General features: G+C 41.1%; 1 protein-coding gene across 3 annotated transcripts in view; it reads right to left on the bottom strand.

The window, feature by feature from the left end:
• LOC112163393 (low-density lipoprotein receptor-related protein 2) overlaps positions 1-13,152 on the bottom strand; it is a 28,160-nt gene that overhangs the window by 12,265 nt on the left and 2,743 nt on the right. For 2 of the 3 annotated variants that reach the window (XM_024299760.2, XM_036214387.1), the window contains exons 3-21: positions 12,322-12,567; positions 12,124-12,237; positions 11,913-12,032; positions 11,703-11,828; positions 10,872-11,075; positions 10,609-10,774; positions 8,987-9,155; positions 8,161-8,383; positions 7,944-8,063; positions 6,635-6,853; positions 6,227-6,535; positions 5,333-5,551; positions 5,054-5,200; positions 4,740-4,988; positions 4,487-4,669; positions 4,156-4,404; positions 3,866-4,081; positions 2,405-2,653; positions 2,142-2,324 (exon numbers count right to left, since the gene is read on the bottom strand). In XM_024299760.2, the coding sequence (XP_024155528.2) occupies positions 2,142-2,324; positions 2,405-2,653; positions 3,866-4,081; positions 4,156-4,404; positions 4,487-4,669; positions 4,740-4,988; positions 5,054-5,200; positions 5,333-5,551; positions 6,227-6,535; positions 6,635-6,853; positions 7,944-8,063; positions 8,161-8,383; positions 8,987-9,155; positions 10,609-10,774; positions 10,872-11,075; positions 11,703-11,828; positions 11,913-12,032; positions 12,124-12,237; positions 12,322-12,567 (3,711 nt within the window). Of the gene's footprint in view, positions 1-1,634; positions 1,884-2,141; positions 2,325-2,404; positions 2,654-3,865; positions 4,082-4,155; positions 4,405-4,486; positions 4,670-4,739; positions 4,989-5,053; positions 5,201-5,332; positions 5,552-6,226; positions 6,536-6,634; positions 6,854-7,943; positions 8,064-8,160; positions 8,384-8,986; positions 9,156-10,608; positions 10,775-10,871; positions 11,076-11,702; positions 11,829-11,912; positions 12,033-12,123; positions 12,238-12,321; positions 12,568-13,152 lie in introns of all 3 variants that reach the window. The other variant, XM_036214386.1, reaches the window with a different exon arrangement.

Genomic DNA, 13,152 nt, shown 5'->3' with positions numbered 1-13,152 from the left:
CAGTCTCTCCTTCCGTCACACATCTGTGTGGGTTTGATGCATAAAGAAGAACCTGGACACAGAACTGAAGGGCTGCTGCATGCTGGCTGTTTGGGAGCCTCAGTGACTGACAGGTCTTTTTCTGCAGTCTTACTCTCTACAAAAATGACAACTTTAGATCAGATTCACACCATCAACACATACTTTAATAGTTTCAGGAAAAACAAAAACCCTCACCACACTCTTCTTCATCCGATCCATCCTGACAGTCATCCTCTCCATCACAGACGTGACTCAGGAGGACGCACTCCGTCCCGTCTCTGCACAGCTTGGAGCCAAAGCGACACTTCAGCTCAGCTTTCTGAAGAGCTCGTGGACCTTCACTGGCACAGTTGACCTCATCTGAACCATCGTGGCAATGAGAGCGGCCGTCACAGACTTGGTTCTTTGAAACGCAACTTCTACGATCCTTGCAGCGAAAGTCGGCTGTTGACAAGAAAGACATTTTGCTGACATCATTTTAAACAATTTACATCTGTCTTGCAGTTTCAATTCTGCATTTTTTCAAGGATGTTTCAATGGTTTGGTCAATAATTAAGGTGAAAATCAGCATGTAAAGAAGCAAACTGAGATTGTGATAAAGGGGGAAAAAGTAAAAAATTAATGGTTAATGAAAAATTAGGTAATGTGCAACTGTGAAAAATTATCTGCAGTTACAATGCTCTCTCATTAACTTTAAAATGTGTCAAGTTCACCAATAAGAACTTGCAAGATTGACTGTTATAGTTTACTAATTTTCCTAACAGGAAAACATGTGTTTTTCAGCAGAGAATTCTAATGTAAATTAAACAATTAGTTTCATGTTTTCATGTGTTCTTTATGTAATAACCAACATCTATAAGAACAGAAAGTTAAAGTTTGGAGCCAAGTTTACTTTGCCCTTAGCAAAACTTGTTTAAGCAAACTCATGCAATGAAAAGTCTTTTAAAACGCACCGAGCTAGATGAATGACAGTCTTTTATGTATTGGAATAGAGTAGCGAGAAAAATTAATTCTGGAAGATTTGTCAAATACCTGGTGTGTAATAGCTTTAGACAAAGACTTCCACTTTATAAAAAGTAAAACTATTTCAAAATGGATGTTGGAAGAACCCATTTACATATATTTAAAATAAAAATAATGTCTGCTCCTTGTGCAGTTGGAAAATGTTCTCATATGCAATTTCTATACATGTTACAGACAGTGCTGTGGGGCTTTGAAAGTCAAAAAAATAAATAAAAGTAATGCAATGCTAAAGGGTGTTCCTGGAAACTGACAGATCAGAAAACATGCAGGTCTTTCCATTCAGTCCACTTACATGCAGAAGGACATCTTTTGACACATTTCTCATCAGATCCATCGGGACAGTCTCTCCTTCCGTCACACATCTGTGTGGGTTTGATGCATAAAGAAGAACCTGGACACAGAACTGAAGGGCTGCTGCATGCTGGCTTTTTGGGAGCCTCAGTGACTGACGGGATCAGTGCAGGAGACAAACTCATGACATCATTTTTCACAGACGTGGAAGGTGATTTCTCTGCAGCATCTAGCAAAGAAGCAGAACAATGATCAGTGTTTAAAGTCCAACAGTCATCCAAGCTAATAAAACTACTCACCACATGCATCTTCATCCGATCCATCTTCACAGTCCGTCTCTCCATCACAGATGTGACTCAGGAGGACACACTCTGTTCCATCTCGACACAGGGTCGATCCAAAACGGCATTTCAGCGTGTTTGAAGATTTGGGAAGAGGAGCTGTGCTCGGACAGTTCAGCTCATCTGAAGCGTCCAGGCAGTGGGAGCGACCATCACACACCTGACTCTGGAGGACGCAGCTCTGACGGTCTTTGCAGAGAAACTCAGCTATAGAGGAAAACATTAATTTAGATGCGAGTGGGAATTAAAGCATTTACATAAGAAAAAAAAATAAAAAGGTTTATGTTCATCTGAGAAAACTGTACACAATGTCTAGGGGGGGTTTACAGTCCTAAAACATCAAATTAGTGCAAAAGATAAAGCTGTCTTAAGTCAAATTTTACCTGTTGTGACCCATTTTTAGAATGCAACACTTGTGTAAATTACTGACCACTAAACGATAAGAACATTCTTGGTGCTACGTACAGGCAGAAGGACATCTTTTCAAACATTTCTCATCAGATCCATCAGGACAGTCTCTCCTTCCGTCACACATCTGTGTGGGTTTGATGCATAAAGAAGAACCTGGACACAGAACTGAAGGGCTGCTGCATGCTGGCTTTTTGGGAGCCTCAGTGACTGACAGGTCTTTTTCTGCAGCTTTATTCTCTACAAAAATGACAACTTTAGATCAGATTCACACCATCAACACATACTTTAATAGTTTCAGGAAAAACAAAAACCCTCACCACACTCTTCTTCATCCGATCCATCCTGACAGTCATCCTCTCCATCACAGACGTGACTCAGGAGGACACACTCCGTCCCGTCTCTGCACAGCTTGGAGCCAAAGCGACACTTCAGCTCAGCTTTCTGAGGAGCTCGTGGACCTTCACTGGCACAGTTGACCTCATCTGAACCATCGTGGCAATGAGAGCGGCCGTCACAGACTTGGTTCTTTGAAACGCAACTTCTACGATCCTTGCAGCGAAAGTCGGCTGTTGTCAAGAAAGACACATTTTACGGACATTTTTTAACCGTTTCCATTGGTCTTGCAGTCATGCCAATGCATTTTTTTTCCAGGAATTTTTAATGTTTGTCAATAATTAAGGTGAAAATTGGCATCTTAAAGGGTAACCAAACAGGGAAGTAGTAGGCTGACTCCACCCACAGTCAAAGTTTGAAAATCCAGTCTAAGGGGTGGGGCTTAGGGCACTGGACTTATCACTAGAGCTGCATGTCCATATCATGATGTGGGATTTCTGAAATGAGGTGGGACCTGCATCGTTTGACCAATCACAAAATTCAACTGTTACTCATTTCTACCTGTAGGTGCAGCACACATACCGTTTTTGACCATAATTTTTTTTAGAATTAAACAAGTTTATTTTAATTAGTCAAAGACCAATAGTCAGCACTTTTAAAGCCCCGTTTATAAAGGTGAACAGTCAAAAAAAAGTTGATTTAGGGTTTATTTACCCTTTAAGAAGCAAACCATGAAATCTATTTTATATATATTTTAATAGGGAAGTGAGAATAAAATCCTAGAGCAATATTTGCCAAATGCCTGGTGTGTAAATGCTGTAGCTTTAGAGGAAGTCAGCCACTTTATGTTAAATTTTTTTTTTTAAATAGTTGGCAGATGAAGAACACATTTATGCATCTATAAAGTAACAATACCAATTAATTGTCAGCAGGCTGAAGTTAGAAGCTTGGGGAAAGTATGGTGCACTGGGGTACCATCGTCCATTTCCAACTACTCCACTATACTTTATCATTTAATTTTCCATGCCTCTGTTTGGTGCAGTGTGATTCATGTGTTGTCCTTTCACACTCTTATCTGGAGGAGCGGAAGAGATTCCAGATTCGTGGACATCGCCTCTGGCTTGTCTTGTGCCTCCAGCTCCATCTTGATGAAGCCCATCTGCTACACTATTCAAACATGTAGTTGTAGAGTTAGATAAGCCAATTCTTCTTGGACAGTCGCAGGAACATTATCCGTCTGTCCTTGAAGACTCATTGTTCATGTGGACATCCCGGAGGCTTCCTTTATCCCAGAATCTTTTTAAAGGAGTTTTTCCCTTACAGAGAAAGACGGTCTAAGGGCAGGGAAGCCCAGTTTAGTCTGTTAGGTTAAAGTGTGTTCCTAGAAACTGATACAGCAGACAGACCAGAAAACATGCATCTCTTAAAAGCAACAGTCCACTTACATGCAGAGGGACATCTTTTGACACATTTCTCATCAGATCCATCAGGACAGTCTCTCCTTCCGTCACACATCTGTGTGGGTTTGATGCATAAAGAAGAACCTGGACACAGAACTGAAGGGCTGCTGCATGCTGGCTTTTTGGGAGCCTCAGTGACTGACTGGACGATAGGAGGGGATTTTTTCAGGTCTTTTCCTGCAGTCTTACTCTCTGGAACATCTGCAAATATGACAATTTTAGATTAGCTTCAAACACCACATACTTTAATAGTTTCAGAAAACAAAAACCCTTACCACACTCTTCTTCATCCGATCCATCCTGACAGTCGTCCTCTCCATCACAGACGTGACTCAGGAGGACACACTCCGTCCCGTCTCTGCACAGCTTGGAGCCAAAGCGACACTTCAGCTCAGCTTTCTGAGGAGCTCGTGGACCTTCACTGGCACAGTTGACCTCATCTGAACCATCGTGGCAATGAGAGCGGCCGTCACAGACTTGGTTCTTTGAAACGCAACTTCTACGATCCTTGCAGAGAAAATCAGCTAAAAAAGAACGGGTCAAAGAGAATGGTAATTGTAAGTATCTTTAGGAAAATAATCTGAGATAGCAGTTTGAGAGACTTACTCCTTGAGAGACACTTTTCCAAGCAGTTCTGTTCATCAAAGCCATCGGGACAGTCTTTAACACCATTGCAAAACTGACTTTGAGAAATGCAGACATGAGTGGCTGTGGACGGGCAGAGAACAGAGGGGCTGCTGCAGGCTGGCACAGTCGGAGGGCGGGTACCTGATGGCCCAACATCCGTTTCTGCAGAAGACAAAGATTAGAACTCTTGATCCACAGTCTCACATTGATCACAAATTCCCAACATCCTTACCGCAGCCTAATTCATCCGATCCATCTTTACAGTCCTGCTCTCCATCACACACGTGACTGAATAAAACACATTCTGTGCCGTCTTCACACGGCTTCGACCCCATCCGACACTTGAGGATATTTTTTAGAGTCACAGGAGAGGCTACAGTGGGACAGTCCACTTCATCTGAGCCGTCCCGACAGTGAGAACGGCCGTCGCACACGAGGCTTCCAGAGATACAAAATCTTCTGTCCTTGCATTTGAATTCCCCTGATGAAGAGTCGAGGTTACAAACACAACCGCATAGATCAGTTACTCCTCATCACTGTGTTTACCTTTGGATGGACATGTGACCACACAAAACTCTTCATCGTCTCCATCTGGGCAGTCCCTCTTCCCATCACAAACCTGGGAGTTTGGGAGGCAGAGAGCCGAGTGTCGGCACAACAAGAACGGCTCGTTGCACACAGGAGGATCAGGCACTGTGGACACAGGAAAACCAAAATAGATGCTTAAAAATAGGAACTGTAATAATTATTCAAAATTGTTTATTAAATCAAAAATTATACTAATCCAGTTCAAACATGGAAATTAATGGTGGAAAATAGCTATACCTGTTTTAACATTCCCAAGTGCAGGGATTACACTCATAACTTGACCTTTAACCTTGACATGTTGCATGACGCTCCCATTGCGCCGGTTCCACAGAGTGATCACATGATCAGAAGAGCACAACAGGAAGGGCTCAAAAGCCGCCATTACAGAGCCAGACACGTTCCATCTCCTTCCCGCTTGGTGGGTTTTCTCCTTTAACAAACTTAGTGTTACCAGGCCTGTAAAAGAGACCAAGTTTAAGAGATTTTGTGGTAAAGGTGCCAACTAAGATTTTTAACCATCAATTCCCAAAAGTTTTAAAATCTGAAATTATGCCTTAGCTAAGTTTTCAAAAAGGAAAATAAATATTTACTAAATTAATGTGAGTTTTTCCTATGAAGGAGGGAAAATAAATAAATAAATAAATAAAAGACATTTACAGAGGAAGTAAGATTTTTTTTTTCCAAGTGACTTGATCTCATTTGGTTGGAGTTGAAAGCCAGTCATTTTCTATGGCTGATGCAACAGTCCAGTTCTTCTATACCATGTGTCAAAGTCAAGGCCCTGGGGCCAGATCTGGTCCGCTGGGTAATTAGATCCGGCCCTCCAGATCTTGTCCAGATGTTTTTATTAATAGTTATGCTAAAAAGTCATGTATAAAAAAAAATTTGTTTTAGTGCATTCAATAAATGTTAATCCTGTTCGCCCCTTGACCTGTGGTATGTTTTGGATTTTGGCCCCTCTGTGCAATTGAGTTTGGCACCCCTATTCTATACAGTCAATGATAAAATACATAAGATAAGAAAGAATTAATTTAAAAAATAACTTAGATGAAAGTTCACACTTTGTGACATATTTAAGCATGCATTTAAGACGGTTACATTTGATACCTCGAGACCCTGAATTCAGCTCACCTCCTCTTTCAGAGTTCCAGAGCAGACTGCTGGCTCTGAGGTCAAAGGCAATGTCACCTCTGACCCCTTCTGCTATTTTCAGCAGCAGTTCAGCTTTGCCTCCTGATAGGTCCATACTGTAGAGTCGGTCTTCCTCCATCCAGAACAGTTTACTCCTCAACCAGTCCAGGTACAGGCTGGATATTTCCAGTGCTGTGTGGTACAGGCGCTTGGGGTAGTTTTTACCACCAGTCGTGGTGCCAATGGTGTTTTGGTCACATGACACCCAATAAAGATTTTCATTTTGCTGGTCCAAACTTATCAGACAAACTAAAAACAAATGTACATATTTAGAAGATGCATTGTTGAATAAAATTACTTTTCAATGTTTTAATGATTAAAAAGAGCTTTCAGAGACTAAAAACCTACCAGGCAGAGGCATTGGGATCACTTCAATCTGCACTTGGGCCAGCTTTTTGCGTTTGACATGACCCGTTTCATTGGCCCAGTAGAGCCAGTCTCTGTACCAGTCAAGATCAAAGGACAGAATCCCATCATCCGTGGTGAAGAGCTGGGTTTCAGTGTGATGTCCACCTTCGAACTCCAGCAAGTTGATTGTTGTAATAGTAGCATAAATAAACCTCAGAACTGAAGAAAGTTTAAAAGTCAAGTTTTAAAGGTTAAAGTTTTAACTGAAACATGGGAGAAAAAAAAAAAAAAAAAAAAAAAACATGTTTCTGCTTGTTTCATGTTTTTTAAATACCCACTGCAATGATAGTTGTGTTTTAACATGTTCTTAGAGCCTTTTTTCTTATGGACAATTAATACAAAAAAATAATATTAAACTGTGTTTGAGTATTCAAATGGGGAGGAATCAGGAGCAAAAAAAATGCAGTTTGAAAAGCTCCCTTTCATGTGGCACCATGAACTGGGCGGGCCAAAGTCTGCTCCTTTCTGATGCATCCACTTGCAGACAAATAGATGCATTTACATCTTATTGCTCCAAAATACGATATTCGCCAGCTTTGTAGCATCATGAGTGTTAGCTTAGGGGTTTGAGGGTCAGTCGGGAGCACTTGAGATGGTGTACAGAAAGGGATGACAGCACCAGTGGAGGCTTATTTTGCATCATCAGTCCCACCCACAACGCCGAGGCAAAATTTCTAATGAACTCCTGCCGTTCTGCCGAAACAATGTTCTGAAAAACAGGCTTTTTTATTTTGGCTAAAAGCTGCATAATCACAATTAGAAGACCACTGGAAATGCTTTTAAAACGGATAAAGATTCTAATAAGTCATTAAAACTAGATTTTTCCTATTGTATAATCATTCCCAGGGTTTTTTTAAATTATGATTATGCAGTTTTTAGCTAAAATCAAAAAGTCTTTTTTTTTTTTTTTAAGAACAACGGCACCCAATACTGGAGCTATCCATACGTAGAGTTTTGAGCCAGATACCAGCTCATAGGAAGAAAATTAAGGCACCAACAGATCTTTTTGTCTACAAGTGGTTGCTTCAGAACTGGAGCAGAACAGGTAGGCTTTGGCACACCCATTTCAGTTGCTGCGTCAGTCTGAGCTTTTTCAAGCATCTGGTTTTCATCTGCACAGAAATACAGTTTTAATCAAATTATTTTATATTAGGTCATCCATTATAAAAAAAAAATGCTACAAGAACATGCTAAATACACAAAAGATTATTTTCATTGGAGTGAGTCTTTAACCACTTTGCCAACTTACAGTCACAGTTCCCATCTGGCAACAGCACTTTGGAATCTGGACAAGCACAGGTGAATCCAACCAGGTTGTTTTTAGTCAGCTGGCAGAGTTCACATGGAGCCTTTGCACAAGCAGAAGATTCTACAACAACAATCATCAGATAAATAAGATGTTCACAAAAACAGGACAGAAGATTATTCAGAAGATTTAACCCAGTTGATTACAATCAACAGTTCACCTTTAGGTTGCTGAAGCTCATGGTAGACCGTCAACAGGGGAACTCCGGTTTTCCACAGAAACTTGCGTTTGGTCGGCTTGTTTTGTGGAGCCTCCCACAGTCCCCTGCTGTCGACCCAGTAGAACATGCTTTCAAACACTGCCAGGCTCAGAGCGGGCCTCCGGCTGAACACTCCTGGAAACGAGTAACGGCCAGTCCCATCCACCCCCACAGTCTCTACGGACTGAAGAAAGGCATACAAAGTCCTCGTGAATGAATAGATGCACAAAGCAGCACCAGTAATGTCAGCCTAAGTGTTTTCACTTTTAAAAATGATCAAGTATATTTATGGGTTGATAAAATACTTTTTCATCTTTGCAGAGACCATTTGTTATGAAAGTAATAGAGATGTCAGTATGAACATAGAATGCTTCAAAGTTGAAGTCACTAAATATGAACAGCTCTGAAAATAAAATAGTTAAAAAAAAAAAAACTATACATGTTCTGTTAATACAGACATGTTTAGAAGTTTACAACAACTATCACAAGACTACATGAACTGTTGATTTTATAAAAGATGGTGTGCTCTACATTATATTACTGCGGTATTTGTTACATTTACAATTAATGGTCAAGACTAAAACCCTTGGAAATGTTTGTTACCTGCAACTAAAGAAATTATGTACCGGAACTTCAGAATTCATCCATGCAACTCTGTTTTTAATGGGAATTTCAGATTATATTATTTTCTAACTCATAGACAAACAGGTTGAGTGTATATTTACTGTTAAAATGTGGTCCACATCCACAGATCAAAGTCAAACTGATCATTTAACTCAGATCTTACCCGTTTGAAGTCACTGATCCAGTACAGCCTCCTGGCAGCGACGTCAGCTGTGAGGCTGTGAGCAAACTGCGCAGTCAGGACCGTCAGAGTGCTTCTGTCTGACCCGTCCATCCAGGACCTCTCAATGGTCACTCTCTCACCTGGACCCGCATTGATCCAGAACATCAAACTGAAAGAAAAAAAAATAAGTTAGCATAAGCAAGAACAAAAAAAAGAAAAAAAAAAAAAACTTGTAATCCCAGATTAACCCTTAGCAGTATCTGCACACACTGTGTGAGCAAATCATAGCCGTTACTATGCAAAACCTCAGTGGGCCATTAGTGTCGTTTACATTTAAATAAAAAGTGAACGTTTCAGAAAGATTATCAACTTCGTTTTGACCTCGTCTTTGCATTTCTATGCATTTGTCTGCACACTCCAAATTGCAGTGGCGGGCCGTCAGGGCCTGCAAGGCCTTCTCTGCTGGCCTAAAAATATCTGAATCACAGACTGATATTAATTATTATTTATTTCCGTGAATACGTATTCTATAATTCCAAATGCTCTGTCTTCGTCCTTTCATTGCTGTCTCCCTGGTTGCGCTGCTTCCAGACGTGTATTTTCCTATTTAAGCATTAACCAATCACATTGCAGCACCATTTGTTGCTAGGGTCAAAGAAATCTGCCTGAAGGCCTTCACAATCAGTTCTGCGGGCCCTGTAGCATAAAATAATTGTCGACCAAACTGTTGCTTCAACCAATCAGATCTGGAGTAGACCATTCCGTGGGCCAGCTAGCTGGCACGGGTAAAGGAGTTCCGTGACTCCGTTGAGCGGGAGTGAAGCTGATACGAGGAAATCTACGAGGCCCCTGAACGCACCGCTGGCGCGTGCAGCGCAAAATCCTCGCGCGCACTACCGACAATATAATTTTCCAGACACAGATCAGATTTCAAGATCACAAAAACTGATGTTTGTCTCCCTCCTGGACCACAAGAGGCTTCAGGAATACCAGAACATTTTCCAGCTTATCACAGCCACGGAACACTTTCTATCTGCGAAACGCACGGATTCTGCACGACAGAGTGATTGAAATCTTGAGGATAGAAAGGATGGATTTTGTGTTTAAATTATCTGGATTTTTGGTGAGTAAAATTTTGCTGTCTCCCTACATAATATTGAAATTTTATCAGGTTATTTTTTATGCTTTTGGTGTGTACGGCCCGCCACTGCCAAATTGAGGGGAGCCAGTCAAGGTGGCTTGGGCAACCTGGTCCAGAGCCTCCCCTGTTCTGGGCATGTCCCATTGGGCAGATGCCCCTGGGGTAGACCCAGGACACATTGGAGAGACTATGTCTCTCGGCTGACCTGGGAACCCCTCGGGGTGCCCACCAGAAGAGCTGGAGGAAGTGGCCCGGGAAAAGGAAGTCAGCCATCTTTGATTGGACTGCTGTCAGATGAGTGGACTCAGATGAGCAGAAAAAGATGGATAAAGCCATATTCTAAATGTTTTCTCACAGAAGCACCTGAAATCATTTTCCATTTAATTCACAATTGGCAGGCTCATTTATATTTGGTTGTAGCAGCCTCTCTTTACCACACTTCAAGAAAAACAGCTAAGAAGTTTAGAAAAGTTGGATATACCTTTCAACAGGCAGAAGAACCAACCCAGACGGTTTGACATTTTTGTTTAGCAGAGTTGTGTAACTTCCATCAGGCATCTGCATGTAGATCGACTCCATCTTCAGATTGGTCCAGTAAAGGTATCCATTCAGCCAATCACAAGCCAGCGCCTGGATCCCAGCCTCACCTGGAAGACAATTTTACATTTATAAGAAGAGCTTTTGGAAAATTGATCATTTTAATTAATACGTTTTTCAGAAAAATAAAGAATCTTGTCGACAAACCTGTGTAGACCGCCCGGCTTTGCTGTCCAATAGTTTTGTAGATGCTCCCACGGCTATCAGCCCAGTAGTGCCATCCTCTGGCGATGTCATAGGTTAAGGCCACTGCATCCGACACTGAGGTCTGGAGGACGCTAAACTGCTGAGATTTTACATTCAAAAGCCCTAAAGTGCTTCTCTGTACAGTCAGCAGTCGGGATGCATTACCTGGAGAATTCAATGAAAGGTTTAACACCACATGTAACTTACGTTATCTGCAAAACTGAAGGTACTTTTTTCTTCTATAGCTTAAAATGATTTTACTTAAGTGAGCAGCCCCAAGTTATTTAAAAAAAATAAATAAAAATAAATCTGACTAAACCACCAATTTAAAATTACAAGAATTTCATGAAAATTAAAAAAAAAAAAAATTGACCATAACTAACACGACTTTAAATCATTTAAATCAACTTTTTCTTGTCATCTTTCGTGATTCTTTGTTTAAGACCTGTTAAACTGCCAAACACATTTTTAGATTCAGCTTATGCAAAACCGGCTTCTCCTTGATCACTTCTGATCTTCCTTCTAAAGCTTCTCCACATCAAAGTTGCCTTTCAACCTCCCAGTTTTCTTTTGTTCTTTGGATTAATCTTTTCAGAGGAGAAATCTGAATCTTAGAGGGGTTTAAACTGAGTTAACAATACCGTCCTCATGAAACTTTATGATGCTGTGACATGTCCATCAGTACCTCAAAATAAACTCAATTTTGCTTCTTTCAGCTTAAGGTGGTCTGGAAAATATTTCTCAATTTCTTTATTTACACATTCACGTATTTAGTGTTAAATCAACACATACCTAAAGCAAGACATGTGGAGCCGTCGTTGAGTTTGAAACCTTTTTTGCAGTGACAAAAGTGGGATCCAATGGTGTTTTTGCAGTAATGCGCACAAGGAGGAAAGGCAGAAGCGCACTCATTCACATCTGAGGAGAAACAATTGCAATAGTCACAAAAATCTCAACAACAAAAAAAACCCACACACCGACATGGCATCTTCAGAAACAAACCTTCACAGATTGCACCATCTGAAGAGAGCTTAAAGCCAGCAGGACAATCACAGCGGGACCCCCAGGATTCGTCGGTACACCGGTGGCTGCAACCGCCGTTGTTCATGGAGCAGATGTGGCCTGCAGAGGGAGTAAGGGAGGGAGCAGCCTGGGCTCCTTAGGATGTGGAATGATCATAAAGAGAAGCTTAGAGGAATTTTGTTAATCTTACCGCAGGTTGTTGGCTCATCGCTGCCGTCTGAACAGTGAAGCTGCCCGTCACACATATCTTCAGGAGAAACACACTTCCCCTCCGGGCACAGCATGCTGCCCTCACCACACGCACCTGAAATTTGAGTTTTTTTTAGTCAAAGCTTCCGTTTGCAGCTCTGCACTTTGGCTCCAACATGTCAAGCCCTTTTCCCCTCACCACAGTCGTCCTCATCAGAGTTGTCCATACAGTCATTTTCTTGGTTGCAGCGCAGTTCCTTTGGGATGCAGATGCCGTTTCGACACATCCAGTCAGAGTCTAGGCAGCCCCTGGTGGGTGGACAGCTCTCTTCATCAGACCCGGTCGGACACTGGATCTTTCCATCGCAGCGAGCAGAGGCATTAACGCAGCCGACAGAGTCCAGGCAGGAGAACTGGCCAGAGGGACACTCTGACCCCAAAACCTCTGAGGGAAATATTCAGTATATTAATACCAATAAACTTCAATTTACTGACATTTCAGAACTACTGGAATCACCATAGCAGTCATTTTGACTGCCCAGGCATTGTATATAATTTGAATTATGTTGAAAAGAGCCAAAAGTATTTAGTTCACATGTGTCAAAGGCAAGGCCTGGGGGCCAGATCCGGCCCTCTGGGTAATTCTATCCAGATCATTTTATTGTTATTAATGTCCCAATGTTATCTTGTGATCATTTCTAACTTGTACTTTTGACTAAATATATTTTTATGGAGAGTAAAATATTCAAAGTTATTTAATATTTACGTTGATTTATTCTGTAATAATATCACTGCCCATTTTATTCATAGTTGTGTTAAAAAGTTACATTTTTAAAAAATGTAGTTTTTTTGTGTTCAATAAATGTTTATCCTGCTTGGCCCGCAAACTAAGTTATTTTTTGGATTTTGGCACCCTGTGCGATGGAGTTTGACTTCCCGATCTAGGAAAATACACAAAAACACATCAGGAGACTAAATTAAAGCTATCATAAAAAAAACAAATAAATTAACTTGTCAATGATTATGATGC

Source organism: Oryzias melastigma, linkage group LG12, assembly GCF_002922805.2.
Source record: "Oryzias melastigma strain HK-1 linkage group LG12, ASM292280v2, whole genome shotgun sequence".
Lineage (NCBI taxonomy): Eukaryota > Metazoa > Chordata > Actinopteri > Beloniformes > Adrianichthyidae > Oryzias > Oryzias melastigma.
Note: the sequence above shows the minus strand (reverse complement) of the source record. Positions and strands in the feature narration are given on the sequence as shown.